This window comes from Solanum pennellii, chromosome 6, assembly GCF_001406875.1.
Source record: "Solanum pennellii chromosome 6, SPENNV200".
Taxonomy (NCBI): domain Eukaryota; kingdom Viridiplantae; phylum Streptophyta; class Magnoliopsida; order Solanales; family Solanaceae; genus Solanum; species Solanum pennellii.
The window spans coordinates 39,131,036-39,154,514 of NC_028642.1; the positions used below are offsets into that span (position 1 = coordinate 39,131,036).

At 33.2% G+C, this 23,479-nt stretch overlaps 1 protein-coding gene and 1 long non-coding RNA gene across 2 annotated transcripts in view; one reads left to right on the top strand and one right to left on the bottom strand.

Annotated features, from left to right (window-relative positions):
• The window catches only part of LOC107022971 (probable LRR receptor-like serine/threonine-protein kinase At3g47570), a 13,965-nt gene extending 6,982 nt beyond the window's left edge, over positions 1 to 6,983 (top strand). The window contains exons 3-4 of the mRNA XM_015223527.2: positions 659 to 1,666; positions 6,531 to 6,983. Of these exons, the coding sequence (XP_015079013.1) occupies positions 659 to 1,666; positions 6,531 to 6,874 (1,352 nt within the window). The 3' untranslated portion in view covers positions 6,875 to 6,983. The remainder of the gene's footprint in view (positions 1 to 658; positions 1,667 to 6,530) is intronic.
• Positions 6,984 to 9,256: 2,273 nt separating this feature from the next.
• On the bottom strand, positions 9,257 to 11,694 carry LOC107022780. The gene is made up of 2 exons (XR_001457142.2): positions 11,542 to 11,694; positions 9,257 to 9,648 (listed from the first exon to the last, which is right to left on the bottom strand). It is a non-coding gene; the product is annotated as an uncharacterized LOC107022780 (long non-coding RNA).
• Positions 11,695 to 23,479: the final 11,785 nt, after the last annotated feature.

Below are 23,479 nucleotides of genomic sequence, written 5' to 3' on the forward strand. Positions count from 1 at the left end.
TTTGAACCAAGAGAAGACAAACAACCACAAGCAATATGATAGTAAGGCAGCAAGTAATTCAACCAAACAAATATAACAAGGCAATAATAAACCAATCACACAAGACACCAAGATTTACGTGGAAAACCCTTCGATGTGAAGAGTAAAAAACCACGGGACCAAAAGCTCCACTATAATCACCAAGAGTTACAATATTGTTCTCCAAAATTGGCCACAAAACAAGTGCCAAACAACGAGCAACAACAAAATAAGATTGCACCAAATCTAGAGAATTAAAGGAGCAAAATCACCAATTTCGCAGCTACTGTTCACGACAGCAAAACTGAAGCTTCAAGCCACCAAATCCAACTCTGTCAGTTCCTAATCAAAGATTGAGATGAAGATGATATGCTGTCCAAAAATCAGCTCAATCGGACAAGAAACGAAGCGGGAATCGCAATTTGAAGTTGGTTGTTAGGGCTGAATTTTTGACTGCGAAAATCTCTCTTTCTCTCTTTTTGGCTGCTGAAAAAAAAAACTCTTGTATATGAAAATAAGACCTAAATAGGCTTATATTTGCCTCATAAGAATGGGCCTATGGGCAAAAATGGGTTGGTCCAAATTGAGCTTTTATTTATCCACATAGGAAGGGAAAAAGACCCATAACCCAACACTCTAGGGGGTCTAGATAAATTGATTCATCTTTCTCTAGAACATAATAGACTAGATGGGCCTATTCCAGATTCATTTGGCAAAATGTTGGCATTGGAATTCTTAGATTTGTGCTATAACAATCTTGTTGGTGAAATTCCAAAGTCATTAGAAGCTCTTGTGTCTCTAAAATACCTGAACTTTTCATTCAATAAACAAATCGGAGAGATTCCCACTGGTGGTCCTTTTTCAAATGCCACAGCTCAATCCTTCTTGTCTAATGATGCACTATGTGGTGATGCCAAGTTTAATGTGACAAAATGTGTCATCCAAACACCCAAGACGAAAAAGGCTAACTTAGTTTTGTACATCAGTTTGGGAGTGGGTATGTTACTTCTTATATTAGCCCTTGCATATGTATATGTAAGATTGCGAAATACAAAAAAGAATACAGGTCAAACAAATGTGTCACCGTTAAAAGAGCATGAAAGAATTTCCTATTATGAAATTGAACAGGCAACAGAAGGATTCAACGAAACCAACTTGCTTGGTAATGGGAGTTTAAGCACGGTCTACAAAGGGATACTTAAAGATGGTACCCTTTTTGCAGCAAAGGTATTCAATGTGCAATTGGAGCGTGCGTTCAGAAGTTTTGACACAGAGTGTGAGATACTCCGAAACCTTCGCCACAGAAATTTGACCAAAGTCATCACCAGCTGCTCCAACCTTGATTTCAAAGCCCTATTGTTGGAATACATGCCCAACGGGACACTTGATAAATGGTTATATTCTCATAACTTATTCTTGAACTTATTGCAGAGATTAAATATAATGATAGATGTTGCATCTGCAATGGACTATCTCCACAATGGTCATTCAACAGCTGTGGTGCATTGTGACTTGAAGCCAACCAATGTCTTGCTAGATCAAGAAATGGTTGCTCATGTCAGTGATTTTGGCATCTCAAAATTGTTAGGTGCAGGGGAGGCTTTTGTTCAGACAAGGAAAATTGCGACCATTGGATATATTGCTCCAGGTATACTACAACTTTTCAAAGTTTTCTCATATCGTTTAAATACTCAAAACTAATAACAGATAGTATTAAATAAATAGTATTACATAATATTAGTATTTACTGTGTACTAATCCAAGTCCTATTAGGATTAGTACTCCTTAATCCTAGTCCTATTAGGATTAGTACTCCTTCCTATATCTCCTATATATATCTCCCATGTATTCCCTTATTAGGTTAACACTTCAATACAATCAATATTCCTTCATGGTATCAAGAGCCAGAAAACCTAGATCTTCTTTTCTCTAGGTTTTTTTTTCTCTCTTTAGGGCACCGATCGTTCCCTCTCTTCTCTTGGGCGGCGGCAGCCATGACAACCGAGGTGGATCCTCTCGATTCACTTCCTTCTGGCGTTAAACTCCTTCTCAGGCATCTTCATGCCCTGATTCCCGAAAAATTATCAGACATAAATTACCCTACATGGAAAATCACCGTTCTTACAGCCCTTGAGGCCAATTACCTTCTCAAATACGTCGATGGAAGCACAGAACCGCCGCCGGCAGTCATCACCGCCACGGACAAATCAGAAAAAACCAATCCGGCCCATGCCGCCTGGAAAGCCGTGGATGGCCAGATCCGATCATGTTTGATTGCGGTCATCTCTCCCACGGTTCAGAAACACGTCCGATCCTACACAACTGCTTCAGCCCTGTGGACGGCCCTCGCAACACGCTATGCATCAATTTCCCACTCTCATATTTTTCAATTGCGTGATCGTCTCCACACAATTACCAAAGGCACGAAAACTATGGCGGAGTATTTAGACGAGGTCTCCACCATCATCACAGCCCTCGACACCGTGAACGAAATCATTCCCGAAAAAGATCTCGTCATGTGCGTCGTTCGGGGGCTCCCATCAGCTTACTCCTCCATTAAACAGGCGGTTCGCATCAGTCCAACGCCCGTTGACCTGGCTACTCTCTCCTCGTGGCTAAAAAGTGAAGAAATCAACGTGGATCTGGAGAGCAAACTTCTTCTCCGAGAAGCCGCTGTTATGGAGCCGGCCACCGCCCTCACCGCAAGCCAGAACTATCGCGGGGGGCGTGGTGGCGGCCGGCAGGGGAGCCGCGGCGGCTACGGCAGAAACAGCGGAGGCCGCGGGCGCGGCGGTCGGCAGGGCAGTCGTCCGCCGTACGACGGTCAGCAGCACGGCAGCAACAACAGCCTGCACTCCTTCGGCAGCGGCGGGCAGTCATCTTCCAGCGGCGGGCAGGGCACTTACGAGCGGGATCGTCCAACTTGTCAAATCTGTCAGAAAACAGGACACACCGCTGTTCGTTGCTGGTTTCGGTATGAGGAGAGCCGAAATAGTGATAACCGTGCCAATTATGCATCTCAAGCCGGCCCTTCCTCTGAATGGCTGTTGGATACTGGGGCCAACATGCACGTTACTTCTGATCTATCCAAGCTTAACGCTCCAAATCCATATCATGGCTCCAATGGTATTACTGTTGGCAACGGTGAGTCCCTTAATATTTCTCACACTGGCACGGGTACCATTAAAACCCCCACCGCTATCTTTCACCTAGGTAACCTTACCCACGTCCCTTCTATTAAATCCAATCTCCTTTCAGTTCACCAATTCACAAAAGACAATAATTGCTCACTCTTGTTCACCTCTAATGATTTTCAGATCCTAGACAATACTACCAAGAGGGTGATTTTTCAGGGCCCCTGTGAGCATGGTCTGTACGTTCTTCCTGGCACAAGTTCGTCTGCCCACCCAGTTTCAGAAAGCGTTCCTGTGGCTCCGGTGGCTCTTTCGGCTGATGGCCACAGTCTGTTGTGGCACAGTCGTCTGGGTCACCCGTCTACTCAAATAATAAATTCTTTAATGTCTCAATTAGGTTTTTCTTCCATTCATGTAAACAATTGTGACTCCTGTTCAATTGCTAAATCTCATAAATTACCTTTTACTTTATCCGAGAAGCGTAAAACTGCACCTTTTCAACTTATTCATTCTGACCTATGGGGTCCTACTGCTGTTCCTTCATTTGCTGGTTTTCGCTATTATATTTGTTTTGTGGATGATTTTACAAAATACACTTGGTTGTACCCACTAAAACACAAATCACAGGCATACACCACCTTTGTCACTTTTGAAAAAATGGTTAAAACACAATTCAATTCTCATGTTAAACTTTTTCGAAGTGACAATGGAAAGGAATATGTCAATAACATCTTTGGCCAGTTTCTGCAATCCCTGGGAATTATACATCAAACCTCCTGTCCATACACTCCCGAACAGAATGGGGTGGCTGAGCGTAAGCATCGCCATCTCATTGAAACGGTGGTTACTCTTCTACATCAATCTCATCTCCCTGTCTCCTTTTGGGTAGAAGCTCTAGCCACCGCAAACTACCTCATTAACAGAATGCCCAGTCACACTCTCTCCAACAAATCACCCTATCAACTCCTTTACCAAGAACTTCCCAATTATACCAACCTCCGCGTCTTTGGGTGTCTTGCCTACCCTTGGCTACGCCCTCATATTACTCACAAATTACAACCCCGATCCCGTCCTTGTATTTTTTTGGGCTATCATCCTACCTCCAAGGGTTATCGCTGTCTTGACCCACAAACTCATAAAGTCTACATATCTCGTCATGTCAAATTTGTCGAAAATGAGTTTCCCTACGAGTCTATTTCCTCCTCCACAAATACATCATTCATTGGCGTCCTTCCCCTTTTTCCAACATACTCACAGGGTCCCTCACCACCTTCCCCCACACCTCCACCCACTACCCAACCACCCCTCATCACCCCTTCGACCGTCACCCACAATACACCCGCAACCACCACCCACACTCACAACCAACCCGAACCACCCCATACCCACAACATCTCCAGCCCGATCCGTTTTGGGTCCTTCCCGGCCACCCCCGAATCACCACCGCCCGTGCCACCCCCCAATACTCATCCCATGTTAACCCGTGGCAAAGCCGGTATCTTTAAACCCAAAACCTTTCAGGCTACCATACTACCAAATACACCCCTTCCCGATAGTGAACCAACAACCTACTCTGTTGCCTCAAAAAATGCTTATTGGCGTCATGCTATGGATGACGAGTTTAAGGCTTTGACTGATCAGAAAACTTGGGTTCTTGTACCTAAGCCCCATGGGCGGCACCCAGTGGGCTGTAAATGGGTGTACAAAATTAAACACAATGCGGATGGCAGTATTTCCAGGTACAAGGCTCGTTTGGTTGCTAAAGGCTACAATCAGGAGTATGGGCTTGATTACTCCGAGACATTCAGTCCTGTTATTCGGCAGGAAACCATTCGCCTGGTACTGTCACTCGCCGTGCGCAACAATTGGCTCATCAATCAGTTGGATGTTTCCAATGCTTTTCTTCATGGCATGCTTGATGAAACTATCTACATGACGCAACCACCGGGCTATGTTGATCCTCGCTTCCCTCAACATGTTTGCAAACTCCAGAAGTCTCTGTATGGGCTCAAGCAAGCCCCCCGTGCTTGGTACACACGTCTGAAAACGTTCCTCCAGGGACTCGGCTTCACGTGTTGCGTACACGACACGAGTCTGTTTACTCGACATTCAGCACACGGTACAGTCATTCTTCTTGTCTATGTAGATGATATCATTATTACAGGCTCTACTGCAGCTCTCATTCAGGATGTCACTCGAGCTATGCATACTACCTTCAAAATGAAGGACCTTGGCCCGTTACATTATTTTCTGGGAATGGAGGTTTCTCGGACAGGCAGCGGCTTGTTTCTTCATCAGTCAAAATATGCTCGAGATCTGTTGCAGAAAGCTGGACTGGAAAAATGCACCAGTCAACCAACACCGATGGCAGTCTCTTCGTCTACGAATGGAGCCGACACCCCCTTTGCCGATATCACCCACTTCCGCAGCCTCATTGGGGCTCTACAGTATCTGGCCATTACCCGTCCTGACATCCAGTTTGCTGTCAACCGAGTTGCTCAGCGCATGCATCAACCAAGTGAACATGATTACCATTGTCTAAAACGCATTCTCAGGTACATTTTTGGCACTCTTGGTCGTGGTTTACTCATTCGACCCGGGGACTTGGAGCTTCGGGGTTTCTCAGATTCAGATTGGGCGAATGATAAAAATGACAGAAAATCTACATCGGGGTTTCTCGTTTTTTTGGGGCCGAACCTGATCTCCTGGTGTACAAAAAAACAACCCAAGGTCTCTCGGTCCTCGACTGAAGCTGAATACCGCGCCCTTGCTCTTCTTGCTGCTGAGACCATGTGGGTCACATATATTCTTCGCGAACTCCGCGCCACTCACACTGTTCCTGCTCTCTATTGTGACAACAAATCAACCATCTGTGTGGCCAAGAATTCCGTCCTACACACCAGAATGAAGCATGTTGATACCGATTGTCTCTTTGTTCGCGATGAAGTTCAGGCCGGCACCATGACTGTGCAGTATGTACCCACTGAAGAACAACCGGCTGATATTCTCACCAAGCCTCTCCCGAGCCGACAGCACGATTACCTCAGTTCCAAGCTTCCGTTCGCTTCCGCTCAGCTCAGCTTGAGGGGGGATAATAACAGATAGTATTAAATAAATAGTATTACATAATATTAGTATTTACTGTGTACTAATCCAAGTCCTATTAGGATTAGTACTCCTTAATCCTAGTCCTATTAGGATTAGTACTCCTTCCTATATCTCCTATATATATCTCCCATGTATTCCCTTATTAGGTTAACACTTCAATACAATCAATATTCCTTCAAAAACAATTCTTCCCCCTAGGTATAAATGGATTTTCTATGTTAGTTTGCATATTCCATTTTAACTAGCAAACTTTTATAATTGTGATTTCAGAGTACGGACAAAATGGAATTGTATCGACAAGTTGTGATGTTTATAGTTTTGGCATCATGATGATGGAGACGTTCACAAGAACAAGACCAAGTGATGATATATTTATCGAAGGCTTGACCATACAACGTTGGGTTAGTGATTCCTTTCCAGGTGAAATTCATAAGGTGGTGGATTCTAATCTGGTACAGCCACAGGATGAGCAAATTGATGCAAAGATGCAGTGCTTGTTGTCTATCATGGAATTAGCTTTGAGCTGCACTTTCGTGACACCCGATGCAAGAATTCCTATCGAAAATGCTCTTTCAACGCTGAAAAATATTAGGCTCCGGCTTGTCAGTAGTTGACACTAGGTGGAATTGGACCGGCTTCTCTTGTATGCTATTTGATTTACTATGCCAGTTACATTAAACTTTCAATTTTGCTAAAGTACTTAATTGTGTTTATTTAGGGTTGTATGAAGCAACTGGTTTCTTAATATATAAATTATATATATGTATGAAAGTTGAAAATGAGATATATATGACTAAAAAAGATAGTAATAATTGCATGTGAAATCAAAGAGAAACAAACAGACAATTAAAAAGATGTCACAACAAAGAGAAATGGATCTCTACATCCCTCAAGAGAATCTACAACATGAGTAAATACATGAAAATCACTTTTACATGGCGAAAAAGATTAAACAGATTTACCCTTCTTCAATTTTAGTACTTAGTTTGACTGGAAATATGTCGAGAGAACAGGTTCTTTAGACTAGCACATTATGCATGGTAGGAAGCTTGGTTCTCCACTCTTGGATGATAACTCGCCAAACAAAATCTGAATAGCAACACATTGGTGTTTTATATAAAAGAGGACAGAAGAAATTAATAATGTGCTATATATCATGCAGGTTGCTTTCATGTGACCATTTTGATTTTGTAAATATTTCTTTAGCACTTGTTACAACTAGCTTGCTGAGCTGATGACCTCATGGAATTAATATCAGTGCAGTGGTGACTTTGTTTTAATTCATGTCGGAAGAATAGAGTTCGTATGCAGTGGCTCCAAGAGTTGTGTGATCTATATCAACCATTACAAGGGGGTGTTGTGGGATATATAGATGAAATCCCTGCACCCTTAACTAAAAAGGTCTTGGAATGGAGAAACCCTGGATAACGAGAGTCAAACCCTTACAATGTGTGATGGAAGCGTTATATATAAAAGAACATCTGGATGTGTCCGATGGTTATATATAAAAGAACAAAAGAGGCCTGCGTGTGATACAACAAGTTTATTGAAGTGTAAAAAAGAAAGGGAGAAAGCATAGAAAGATTGCACTAATTTCTTCACATGCCCCAAGGAACAATTGAAGAATCTATGCTTAAAAAATTGATATAAAAACAACACTTTTTGTGTCTTTATTTTGCCTAGGTAATTTTGTACCATCTGACTAATGCTGGCACTTACAAAATGCAAGTTCTTGTCTAGCATCTTGGAAACCTCTCATTTCTCATCTCCCTTGAAAGAGTTGGCTCATTTGCGGAGGTTGAAATTGATTAATGTCACAATCAATAACTTCAACCGGAGCCATTCCCTCATTTTAAAGTTTGTTACCAAATTTTCGGGGAAAATTCCAACTTCCTTTTCCAATCTAACAAAGCTGCAAGTGTTGAGAATACAGAGAAATTTTCTCGATGGAGAGATCTCTCGAAAAATTTGTCATCTTCGTTACTTGACTGTCCTAGACCTGCAATCCAATCAGCTTACTGGCTCTATACCACCATTGATCTTTAAAATACACGCAGGGGTTATAGGGTCCTTACAGCAATTTCGGTCGGCCAAAGTTGGGATATATTTCAATCTGTTTTCCAAAAAAAACGATTGCTTATAATGATAGTGAAATTGCCAAGACGGTAGAAAATTTAATTTTGATGAACATGAAAGATGATGAATCTGCATTTTATCGGTTTAACCTTTACAATCATAAAACCCAAACTCTCCTTCCATCTTCTTCTTTTCTTCATACTTAGCCTATTGTGATTGTTGCTTTGCCCTTCTACCTTACTCAAAAGTCTCTAGTAATATTGACTGACCTAAAAATTTTAACAAGTAATATTTCATCTGGTGCGATGAATAAAATTGTTGTATCATAGATTCTTGTGCTAAATTAAAAAATAACAGGTGGACGATTAGGTGAATGAAATTTTTTATCAAACTAAACCATTATATAAAATAATTTAATAAAATAATACATTTTTTTAAAATTTCACAAAAGTAGTATAAACGTATTTCACAGTAACGTTTTAGGATATGTTTCAATTTTTAAAAACTAATAACATTAGGTTGATATACGTTACTATGAGTAAGGTTTTACTCCTAAAACGTTTTTTTGAGTAACGCTTTAAGAGTAAGACGTTTCTCAAAGTAACATTTTAGGAGTAAAACGTTACTACGAGTAACGTATATCAATCTAACGCCGTCAGCTTTTAAAAAATAAAATATACCCGAAAACTTTATTGCGAAAATATTTATACTAGTTTTGTAAAATTTTAAAAGAACATATTATTTTGGTGAATTACTTTGTATAATGCCTTAGTTTGGTGAATTACAGGTGAAATGCATTGAGAAAGCTAAAATTATTATATGATTAGAAGATATAAGTTAAATCTCATTAACTAATTATAAAAGTGTGCTCGATCTTTAAGAGCTTAAGTTTTTAAAAGAAACGATCACACGCTTCAACAAAATCCGAAAAGAGTCAAACTTATATATTCATTACAAAAATCATCTGCTTTCGGCAATCGTCATCATTAAGATACAAACATATATTTCTTCTTGTCCATCAAATGAACATGATGAAGAAGAAGGCCACAAATCTAATTAAAGGGAAGCCCAACAAAGGGCTAGCTAGTTTTGGAAGGTGGATCTCAACCTATACATTAATTAAAGCAAAATATTGGTATCTAACTGAACTAATTGTACAAGTAACAAACTAGTACTATTAATGAACTCACAATAGCCACAACTTGACTTGCCTTCCAAAATGAATTAGTTTCTATATGTCACATTCTGAGGTTAGACATGAGCATTGAACCTTTTCATTCATCTAAGAGATTTTTTCATAGGAACAAACATCCTGTTTCAAAAAAGAGTGTTATGCTGTGGTATATAAAGTTAACTAACAGTTTGTTGCGCTAAAGTTCCCGTTATGTTGTGCTATATAATCAAGCATAACTAAATACACAAAAATTAACGGAGTAAAACAGAAAAACTACCCTAATTTAATATCTCTTGTACATCAGATAGTAATAATCTATTAAATCTGCCAGAGCATTTGGAATCATAGTATTTCGTTATCTTAAACGTTTTTATATTCTTTGTTAATATGTTTATTTATTGCTTCTAAAAATTATTTTTGTCATAGTGTTAGAACATAAATGTCGAAAAACCATACAATTGAACCGAATTAATTCAATTATTCAGTTTGATTCTCGATTTTAGGGTCCCAATACTTCGGTGCACCCAAGAAACGAAGTATTATACTCTCTTCGTTTCAAAAAGAATGTTCCCATTTCCTTTTTAGTCTGTTTCAAAAATAATACCCATTTCCTTTTTTTAACAACACTTTAACTATAACTTTCCACGTGGCATATTTAAGACCACAAGATTGAAGGATATTTTGGTACATTTGACATAACTTTAATTTAGAACCATAAAATTATAAAGTCTTCTTTCTTTTTTTAAACTTCCATTTTGAGTCAAACTGAACCATTCTTTTTTAAATGAAGGGAGTAACTTTTTTTCTTTATCAAAGTCAGCATGAGACTAATGCACGACCACATATATATCTTATCAACCAAAGTTTGCAACAAATGTCTTAAATTGGACTGTCAATGATATTGCCCTGATGCCCCATTACGATTTTCTGGATTAGTTAATACTTAATACTACTTATTTGATTACAGTAGTAAGTTAATTCAATTTATTAAGGAGAAACTTAGTAATTATACTATTCATTACTATATATACTATTATTACTTATGCTTTCAAAATATTACATAGTATATTATTAATTTAAGAGTTTTTTTATCATATATATATCTATATATATATATATATATATATATGACAAAGATATACCTAGATATATGCATTTTTGATATCAGATACACTAAAATAGAAAGGAAGCGAACGAAATTTATCATGTATCACAAATACATGTGAATCATACCATATACCAAACATATAGGAGAGTGGCAAGTGAGATTTGTTATTTATCCTAAATAAATAAGCGTATCACTTGAATATGGTGTATCCAATAATAAATTATACTTAATTTTGACCTTATATATCTTGAGATACATATATCTCAACATATCTGAATGTACTGGACACACTCAAATTTGATATGATACCTAATATTACAAATTAAATTACACCTAAATAATTAGCTTTAACACTAATGAAATTTATGTAAATTTCCTATTTATTACTTATCACTTCATGAAGGCTAAAAAGTAAAATCATACGGTCCTTGAGATAAGCATCTATAAATTCAGTATCTAAAGGCTAAAACCAAAAAAGAGTCTGAATCATTAACCAATATTCTGACCAACTTAATTAAGCTCGTTGTCCATGGTGATAGCTAGGTGACTCTCTTAGCATGGATTGCACACAAGTTGAATATCCTTGGACATTTTATTTTCCTTGTTATTGTTAATAATCTTCGTACATAATTGCAGAATCGAATTTTAGAAACTAAATTAAATCGAATCCAACTGAACTAGTTTGATTTGATATCCGGTACAAATTATTGAAAAATCAAAAATTGAAGAACTAAATGTTCACCCCTATCTATATGTGAAAAAGAATTAGTAAAAAGAAAAACAAATCAATTTGCACAAAGATTAACAATTAGTAGTGATTATCTACAATCCAAAGATTTAAACTCACAACTAACTTGTTAAAACAAAGAATAGTAACATAAGTAAAAGGTAGAAGCATGAATAAATTTAAATGAATCAAGTACCTGGTTTGACATGCTTCTCAAAAGTTCCAAATAATTAAAATCCATTCATTCTTCATAAATTCCTCCCTACAATACCAAACTATGAAACTATATATTATATTTTCTTTTCTAAAATAGAGTAAAAGGAAAGCTTATACAATGAAAAATGTAAAAATGCATACTGTTGGTCTTTACACCTCACTACTTTATAATTTTTCCTCCAATGTCTTTATGTGTCGGTTCAGATTGATACATGTCATGAGTTAAAGCAACAGCCATAGAAATGTCACACTTATGGTCTAATTAATCATCATTTTATTTCAAATACACTCTGTTTGCAACAAATTTTAAACATATGAAAAATAAATAAATCATACAAATAAAATATGAAGAAACGTGATTTTATTCATCAAGATTGTGAGTACAAATCTGTTCCTCCCTTGATTCTACTCTCTAAGATGATTTATCCATGATTCGAGGGCCGTTAGTGGCGTATGTCTCAAACTAAGGTGATTTAGATTTGACCTCTCTATATGAATAATCCATCAATTTGTGGAAATTAGAGATCTTGATCTCTTTCTGGATTTTTCGAGATGCATTTTAAGGGAATTTAATACCTTTATATAGGCATAAACTAGGATTTAAGGTTGAGTAGCCTCGAAGAATCCTTATCTGAGTTGAACACAATTTGTAGAGTCCCAACTCGAATTGATCGAATCTTGTAGAGTCCCACAAAATTTCAATGTCTACACACTCAAAGTTAAACTTATTATAGCCTATATTTATTTTATTTTTGGAAGCCACTCCTATTAGGACCACTACTCATCTTTATTATAACACCATTGAAATGGAAAGCTATAAAAATTAATCATTACTTGGTATATTATTGAAGATGTCATTAGCATAGGTAGGACCCCTTCAACTAATATCCGGCCTGGAAATTTGTCTTTCTTTTTATTTATTTTTATATATAATATAGATCAATTAGTTTAGATTCTCCTAGTTTATTTATCAATTACTCCATATTTGCTTTTTTTACGGTTTCCACTTGTACTCACGCGTAGATTATTTTTTACGTATTGTTAATTTGGTGTATTAAAAATAATATATATTGTAATAAAATATTTATTTACGAAAATATCCTTCATAATTATATATGGTGAAAAATATGTAAAAGTATATATGAGGAGGGGTAATGAGTCTTTTTTAAAGCTAATGCATGTAGTAGATCTTTTGCATTACTAATACCTAGAAATCTATGATATTTGGAATACACATTTTCATTCTCGATACACAATATAATGTATAACTAACATAAACATTAATTATATATAACATAAAAAAATATATTAAATAAGATATTACTAATACATAAAGTCAATGCATATAATTTTTTTACTAATACACTTTATCAAACAATCCGAATATCTCAAACAAAGAATGATAATAGATTTGTTTCACTAAGGATTAATCTCATTATTGAGGTGAGCATCTTTCACAAAAGGCCAAAGATTACTCTGAGTGACTCAAAAGTTGGATCATGTACGAACCTCTAGTGAGTTGCCACGTAAAAATGAGGAAAAATAACTTAAATACACAACTATAATTTTTATATTCTCTAATTTTCCCTATTTTTTTTAAATATTACATAATTCCCTTTTTTTTTTTAGTGTAAGTTTTTAGATACATTACATTCTCTCTCCTATAATACACATTTACCCATTTTAATGCCTATTTTTTCTCCATTAAAACACTCAACCTCTTAAATCAGTTTTTGAATTTTGAATTTTATCCATTTAAACACTCAACCTTTTAAATCAGCTTTTTGATTTTGAATTATTAAATTTAATTAATTTTAAATAAAAGACCAAATTTTGAAATTTTAAATTTCAAAATTCAAAAAATTTGAAATTTAAAAAAGTAAAAATTTCAGGAAGCAGGACAACTTCTCTTTTCTTCTACCGTTTTGTTCTTACTCCATCAAGTTTCAGTTCTTTTTTTTCCATAATCATCTTCATTCTTCTTAACCCAGCATATTTTATTCTTTTCTTCTTTTTATTGTTAATCCATCATCGTCTATTTCTTCTTAATCTGTAATCGTTTGAACCCAGCATCTTTTCATTATTAATCCATCATCAATTCGTATATTCTTCTCTTTTTTGTTTTTGTTAATTGTTCTATTACATCATAGTAATGGATCCGTTAATTAATAGAAGGATATATGATTCCGACGATGAAAATTGGAAAGAAAATAGGAAAAAGTCTTTGATTAGTATTTTGGTACTTAAAACTGTTGTTAAAATTAGTAAAAATTTTAAGGAATCAAGTGTGCTTGCTGATACATTTGAATAAGTGTGTATAGTGTTTTAGATGGTGAATTGATACATGAATTTGTTGTGTATCATAATATTTTATATGTATCATGAAGTTTTGAAAATTGTTATAATGTATCATTCAATAAGTTTAGTAAATGCGTCATCAACTATGTTTGATGATACATATAGAATCAGTGTGTACAGTGTTTAGTCAATGCACTGATACATGTAGTAGATATGTATCACATGTTTTGCATGTAGTATGAATTTCTGAAAACTGATATCATGTATCAGTAAGGTATCAGTTGTTTAGTTGATGTACTGATACATGTTTTGAAAATTGTTATAATGTATCATTCACTAAGTTTAATAAATGCGTCATCCACTGTACTTGATGATACATATAGAATCAGTGTGTATATTGTTTAGTCGATGTTTCTGATACATGTATTAGATATGTATCACATGTTATAATGTTTTAGTTAATTCACTGATACATGTAGTAGACATGTATCACATGTTTTTCATGTGTTGTGCCTTCCACACACGTTATTTCTCCACTTGTTCCATCAAAGTTATGTACAGTACCACTATTCTTTTCAATTGTGTCAATACATAATGGATACACTGAAAATCCAGGCTCCTTTTTTTTCAGTTCAAAATATAGTTTAACACTCATATCGTTCTTAAGTTTCATCGGACAGGAGTTACCTTCTACAATGTATCGAATTTCAATTTCTTTCCTTGATACATCAATATCCAACTCGGCTGCAATTGCTGCTTTGAGATTAGAAAACGAAATTGAATCTCCAACAACGATTCCATCGATTTTGTAACTTTCATACGGCAATTCGTTCACCCAAATTTCGGAATATCTCATCAAAATCGAAGTATTCATCTTGAAAAATCCACTGTAACAACAATAAAATTAATGTAGTTCGAAATTTAACAGATTGTTCATAAAAAATATTTTCAAAATAGATGATATAATCTTTGATTTTCAAAATTTGAAATTAATATTCAATTACGTGCTGATTTTATGGTGATTAATGATCTGTTACCTTAAATTAAGCTGTTTTAGTAACAACATTAATTGTACCGTTTTTCCCCATTTTTTTCTCAACAGTTTAAATTTACCATGTATCATTTACCATGTATCACTAGAGTCTAAAGTATCACGGAACAACAAATTTAAGGGATTTTTTGTAAATACTAAATTTATCGGGACAGAATGTAATTATTGAATTACACTATGGGATTCCTTAAGTTTTTACTAAAAATGAAGCTGTATGATCCCCTATGCACACATGGCCTTGTCTACTTGGGTTAAATGCGACCAACTTCGAAAATTTAGGTTGGACATATCATTCGGATGGATTAAATCAAAGTTCTACTATTTATTTATTTGCAAATCTGAAAATTGGGATACATTTTCAAGTGTCTTAATTGCGTGCTCCATTTAATCATTTATATGAAATTCTTTCAAAGTATTTATCGTAAAATAAACACTTTGACAGAAATAATAAACACATCAAAAATTCAATATATTTAAGGTATTTCTGCCATCTATAACTTAACTCAATCTTTCATATGTGACTTAGGGGCAAAGCCACCGCCTAGTAAAGGTGGTCAGACAAATATTTTTTTTCAAAAAATTATATCGAATATATAAACAAAATATACTCTAACATTTGAATATATTATATATTCAACATTTTTTGACACAACAAATGTAGATAGACCAACAGTAGGCACACTTATTTACCTCAAGGAGGTTTGGGTTCAATCCTCATTATTTGTATTTTTTAATACAAATCTCTTCTTAAATCAAAAAAAGAGAAAAATTTTTGATCTACTAATCCGTAAAAAGATGTTTTACGTATTCACACCATTAAAAAAAATTATCAACTCTTTAATATTTAAACATTCTTAATGAAATTTCTGGCTGACACTGATGTAACTTTAGCTATTAGATGACCAAACGTGAGTCAAAGGTCCTTAATTTGTTCGCATTACTAATGTTTGTAGATCCTTAGTTCTTTGAATTCCTTCATTTAGTCTTTCAAGGATACTATCATATAACTTTTCTTCTTATAATTACGAGGGTTAATTTTACTATCATATATCCTTAATGACCATAGAATGTGTGTGAATTGACAAAAAAGTTGCTTAAATTTATGTTTGAGTCAATTTTTTATATAAATAACACTCTACACACATTTAAGATATATATGTCAAGTTATAAACTTACTTTTTTAAAATAAACTACTTATAGCAGATTATTATCGAATTATAGCATATTAACAAAAAATATATTAATTAAAAAAGATTATAAATAATTATTGAAATAATAATTAATTTGTTTAAATAATTACTTTTATTTTTTCAGTTACCTTTTTAAAACTAAACTCTTTAAATTTTTACAGATTAATTATACAGTTACCTTTTTACAGTTTTAACTTTTTAAAATAAATAACAAATTATTATTAATTAAATTTCACATTATATAGTTACCTTTTTAAAGACAAACTAAATAATATGGATTTGATTTTAATTTACACCCTATTTTACAGTTACCCAATAACTATCCACTCCCATTTAAATCAATACACGACAATTTCCCCCAATACACTCGATCTTCCCCCACACGTCTAAAACATCATCTTCCCCAAATTCCCTTACTATTCCTCAAATCTTCCCATTATCCCTCACATATCAATTCATCCCCAAAATTAAACATCCATACTAAGTTTGTATAGAATGTCGAAGAAAGATAGTGAAACTCCACGTAAAAGTAGAAGATTGGTCGATGAATCAAGATCTGAGGACTTTCATGCTCCTTCATTCAACATTTTGTCACAAACTCAAACACAAAAATCAACTAGAAAAGAGAAGCCTAGGTCAGTGAAATCGAAGATGGAAAAAAACAAAAACAAAGAGGCAAAGAAAAGAGGGAAGAAGAGGAAAAGAAATTGAAACATCATCTGAATTCGAGTCTGATTTTGCTTACGAATTAATAAAGATGGAAAAAAATAAAATCAAAGAGGCAAAGGAAAGAGCAAGAAGAGGAAATGAAAAGAAATTCAAACATCATCTGAATCCGAGTCTGATTTTGCTGACGAATTAATAAATACAAAATCAAAAAAAGCAAAAGGCATTGAAATTGGTAGGTCAGCGATACAAGCCACAAATAAACCAAAAAAAGTTGTTAAGGTCAGTAAAAAGATTTTTTCAAATTTCAATTAAAATGTACTGTTTAAGTGTGTTTAATTTTGATTTTATTTGTCAATAGTATAGTACATGAAATTTGTATGATTTATATATGAGTTGAGTTTTTAGTATTGTATACTATAATTATATATGAATATTGTATGATTTAATGTTGTATGATTTGTGAATATATAATTGGATTACAACAAAGTATGATTTTTGATAAATAATAATGTATTAATGTTGTATGATTTTGTGTATAAAATAATTACTATATTTCACTATAGGAATGTATGCATTAATGTATTAACTTTGTATGCTATATGTATGAAATGCTATATTGTCTATTACGATATCAGTGTATGAATAATATATTAATGTTGTATGTCATATATTTTTTACTATTATTGTAAGTATTACAGCTGTATATTTTATGTTTTGATTTTGATGTATGAATTAATGTAGTGGTACTGTTTTAGTAGTAGTTTATAGTTTAAAAGTCATAAATTATTTTTTTTTAAAAAATCAAATATGTATTAATATTGTATGCATTGTTTATGAACTGATGTACAGTTTTGGTATGCTTTGTGTATGAATTGAATTGAACGTCCATTTAACATAGCAGTATATATATGATTTTATATGACATTATATAGTATGATAAATGTATTAATTTAATTTTAACAATTTTATAGGAGAAGAAGATACAAACACATTTGTCTTCATGTATTAACATGAATGTGTTTGCGAATCTGTTGACCTTCCTAGGTCAAGACAAGTTTCAACAATTCTTACAAGAAACACCGTTTGAATTTTTTTACGATTTGCATGACATAAAAATTCAATTTCAATTGTTACGACATATATTTCTTCTTGAAACTGAAAATGACAGGGATGACATGTTTGTTATAAATGTAAATGGTACAGAGTTACATTTTGGGTTAAAAGAATTTGTTATTGTAACCGATTTGAAATGTGAACCAATTTCTGATTTTGTATCTGATCCTATCAAAATAATTCATACAAACTTCATACACATTTAATATATCATTCACTGACATATATACTATTTCAATTAAACAAAAAGAATATAGTTTCTATACAAAATATATATTATAATTTCAACAGAAACATATATTGTAAGTTCAACAAAATATAGACTTTCATACACAATTGATACAAGTTTCTTATAAATTTCATACATAACTAATACAATTTTAATACTTCACCAGTACACAGAATTATATCTTCATACTTTTTGAATATTATCTGAGCAGGTTTTACCATTAAATATAAATTTTATATAATTTTCAGACATTATTCATACATTTGTCATACTTCAACTGTACAAAAAATTATATCTAATTATTATTTTGTCTAGTTAATAAATACACTGTACGTTTTTTTATTTTCTTCACAAATCAATTAACACGCGAACTTCAATTTAATTACAACTCAAATATATTTACATTTACTTATTGTTTTTCAAAATATGCTACACGTAACATAATTGTTTATCAAAAAAAAAAAAGAACATACAAACTATATTTCAGATCTAACAATAATAAAAAAAAATCAAACACTTTTATGCATGTACAAAACAACAAATATAATTAAAACCAATAATTCATAATTAAAAGAAACAAATCATAATTAAAACCAATACGATGAATTCCACTTTTCACCATGTTTAATTAATATCGATACAATGTTCTCCATCAAATCAAATCAAATTGTTTTCAATGCCAAAATTTATTCAACTACTAATAAAAAACGAAACTAAAATCTGCAAATCTCAAAAGAATCGTGAAATTTTGAAAAACAAAATGACTTGTACGTTCATGTCAATCTGATAGAGCTTTTTAAGGAATTAAATTAAAAATTAATATCATTTAAACTAATTTGAGAGAATTAAGGCAACTAACTAATCTAAAGATTTCTAAAATCCCTTAAAACGTGCTAATTTATTAAAAGTAATTAATAATTATATTTAATTTATTTAATAAAAGATCCCATTATCCATTATTAATTTATCCATTTTTTTTATTTTTTTATTTTAACAACTCTTTTTAATAATTTAAAATTAACATTATATTTTTAAAAAAAATGCTATAGCTTGAGATATTAAATGTTATACAATGAAATTCAAACTCTAATGCTATAACTTGAGAATGTTACTATAGAAAATGCTATACACCTAATTTACACTTAAAATTTTTTGAAAGTGTTTACAAATATAAAAAATAATTCAAAACAAATTAGGAAGTATTAAACAAGGCTAAAAACAAAAGTTTAAAATAACTTATAATAAGTTAAAAATTAAAAGTAAATCCTCCCCAAACTTTTTATTTTTAAATTAAAAATCATTTAAATTTAATTTTTAATTTTTAACTTAAAAACTATTTCTACGTATCCAAACAGCTCTTAGTAGCAATCTCCTTTAGATGTCTTTTAGATCTCTTGCTAGTCGTATTGTTACTTTCAAGGGACTTTAATTTACTCAACATAATTTAGGAACTCTACTTCACGAGTACACTTGGTCTACGACACTCAATTGTCATTTCCATCTTTTGTATCTAGCAATTAATTCCTTGCAATTTATGTGATATTTTTTATTTTTCGAGACTTAAAAAGTTTAAGTAATTTAATTGAAAATTCAGATCATTTAAGGTCAAAGATGAACTTGTGCTACATAAATTAGGACGGAGGCAATATTATTCTTTTATAAATTTTGTTTATTTGGTAAGATTGAATAAACAACTGAGTCTATTTTAATAGTTTTACAACTTATGAAATCCTTATGTTTATGAGAAAATATACAACAAAAATTTTCATATTTAATGTCAAACAAAACTTCAACTTCGTTACATGATATCATATAACATGACGGAATAGGCCCTACATTTATATTTGCGCTAAAAAAAATTCATATTGGAACAAAACATTCCCTAACGATAACAACTTTGTACCTAGAGAAACTCGAACCCACAATTTATAACAACTTATTAACATTGAAAAGGATAATACTAAGTTGTGTTAGAAGGTTTTTAGGTCCTATTAAAAAGTAAATTTGTTAAAGGAAAAGAGTCAAATATACTATATTGAACTTTTAGAAAAAATGTATATTTATGTCATTCGTCAAAAATTTAACTCATTTATGTCATTTTCATTTGAAAAATATTACTAGAAAATTATAAATTACATGAGAATTTTACTTGCAAATTATTTCCGCAGAAATTTCCTACGAATTTTCGTGCAAGATATGAAATTTCCAAATTTTAGACTTCTCAACTCCAAATTCCCCAGAAAACTTGGTAGGCAACTTTGGCGCCATTTTTATAAAACTATTACCAGGGGAATTATTTAGGGAAATTATTTTACAAAGTACCATTTTTCATAGGTTATTCGCAAGTAAAAAAAAAGGAATATGTTTGGAAGAAAAATCCAAGAAAAAGTTATTTGCAGATTTAGCTAGAAATAATTACTTGAAAATTTATTTAGAAATAATTTTACATGTTACGAATTTTGTTGAAAATTTATTTCTTGAGGATTTACTTGGAAATTTTCTTACTTGAAGAATTACTTGAAAATTTTATTGATTTGAATTTGGTTGGAGAATTTCAGAGGAATGCATACTTGAACATTTTTTAAATACAATTTAATTGGAAGTTTTTCCTTGGAATCTAAGAATTTGTTTTATTTGGAGTCTTAAAGGAATATTCTCTTTAAAATACATTTTGACAATTAAAAAATATAATAATATAAAAATAACAATAACATGATATGGATATGTCTACATTCTTAAAAAGTTCTTTTGTCTCTAAACGAAATCAATCTTGAAGATATTATTGCTGAATTTTAAATTTAACGATTTTCTTGTTTGAATGATAACTTCACATTCTGGTAAATCTTCGCACATCTCATTATAGTGCATTACTGCTAAAATTTACCTACTAATTGCTACAAGATGATATACATTTCTATTTTCTAATTCTTGTTGGAGATAAGATATGTGAGGATAGTGCTAGAGAGAACATGTTCTCTACAATTGTAGTTAATGAGCGTCGGATTTAGTGTTCTTTCTTTATTTTGGTTTTTTCGAAAATATTTGCATCTAGAATAGTTTTATTTTTTAGTTTACACGTCTATAACTCATATATGAGTTGTGGTGAGATAGTTGAGATTTTTCTATCATTTACTAGAATTTAGGACCATGAGTAGTAGAATGGAAAAAAAATCATGTTAGGGGCGCCACCCCTTGAAATGCGCAAATCTAAATTTAATCGAATTCTAATGTAAATACTAAACATGAAATGAGAAAACAATATATCCAATATAAAAAATATTTTTATAGAGCATGTTGCTAACTACGAAAATAATATATCCATCTTCAGTTGCAATTGTTGTTCAAATTCATCTAATCAGATCTCCATCAAATGACTTCAAATTTATAGATAGAATCCCTTTAGACTAATCCAACAAATCTAAACAACACTTCAAATTTCTCTCTCTCACACGCACACACAAAGAAAAGACACAATTTGAAATTCAAATCCACTTCTTCGAGCTTATTCAATCATCGCGAGTTATCTTTCTAATTTGATTTCTGTATACAAATCTTACAAAATCAGTACTCTAACAACTAGTAGAGTCCCAAACATATTTACGAATCGAGTTTGTCAACTTACAAAAGAGGCTTGCACTGGAAACATGAAATAGTATCAGCGGTACAATGATTTGAATTGCCCTTCTTTGATAGCCACATCTCAAAGACTTGCCTATAACAGCAGACCTGAGTTCACTGTGGACGACATAATAGCTTTAGCGGAAAGAAAAAAAAAACTCGCGAACAGATGTAAAAATAGCAACAGAACCTTAGAAGCACTTCTTGTGGACAATGGATGGACCAGATTTGTCGCACTCGCCCTTCAAAATCCACATCTGATTAAGCACAGAACATGTTCAAGTTAGCAACAACGCAGATAAAAAGAAAAGTTTAAAATTACAAAAGTATATGCAAGAGAAGATATCTGAAGACTGTGATTTTCTTACTCGTTGGATAAACACCCTGCAAATGTATATTTGTAGCCCTTACATCAAGCATTGCCCTGTGTAGTTGTGTGGTCGCTATAAGAAAGAAAAAAGATGTTTAGCTTTTTTGTCTCTCTTTTACCTATCAAAGTTTGTACCAACATTGAGATGGAAATCTATTAGTACATCTTATGGAGAAAGCCTTCATTCTATTAACAACTTAATTTCACAACACAATCATAATCATAGAGATTTACTAGTACACATGTGTACGCTGTTAGCGGAAACGTGGAATTAAAGAACAAGGAAGAACAATAATATTTAACGTGGTTCGGATCAAAATGATTCTAGTCCACCAAAGAACAACTACACCAATATTTATTTCACTCTACAAAGCATACAAGTGAAATATTACAAGAGAGAGAACACAAATGCCTTAGAAGGTGAGAAGGCAAGTGAGAGGATGATTTGAAAATGAATTAATATCTATCTATTTATATGAATAGATTCATCCTATTGATGTCATCTATGACATCACTATGTGTCAAAAATGTCAAGGTTAAGAATATGAAACCATTTTATGCTTTGCCTAAATTTCACCTACCAAGATACTATCTTTGACTTTTATTTGTACCAATTATCTTCCTACCAAATATTTGTTAATTCATCTTCCATTTAGTTTGATTCCACAAGAACCACACCAACTCTTTCAATCTCCACCTTGGTTTGTGTTCCAAGCATGCATATAAACAACTCCGGCCAAAACTTATAAGCTTACTGCGCAATTCCATTGTAAGAAACAAGAAGAATCAAACCTTTGTCGAACATACCAGCTCCACCTAGCAGTTGTTCCCCCAGAGTTGCATCACTTGATGCATACTCCCGCCAAGTCCTTGCAGTGTGCAAACTTGGCAAGCGGGACAATTTTGGTCAACATGTCTGCAGCGTTATCGTCTGTGATAGCCTTCTCAACCTTGATAGATCCCTCTTCTAAGACATCTCGAATAAAATGGAATCTGACATCAATGTGTTTGGTGCGCTCATGAAATCTTTGATTTTTTAATCAAATGAATAGCACTTTGACTATCACATCTTAGAATTGGTTCAGGTTGAACCGAACTCAATTCCGCCACAAAACCTTTCAACCAGATAGCTTCTTTCACTGCCTCCGTTGCTGCCATATATTCTGCCTCTGTTGTAGACAAAGTGACAATAGACTCTAAAGTCGATTTCCAACTAACGGCTCTGCCAACGAGAGTAAAGATGTATCCTGTTGTGGACCTCCTTCGATCAAGATCCCCTGCATAGTCAGAATCTACATAACCGAAAATTGAAATACCTTCACTTTTCCGAAAGGTTAGGCCAACATCAGGAGCTCCTTTGAGATATCTCAATATCCACTT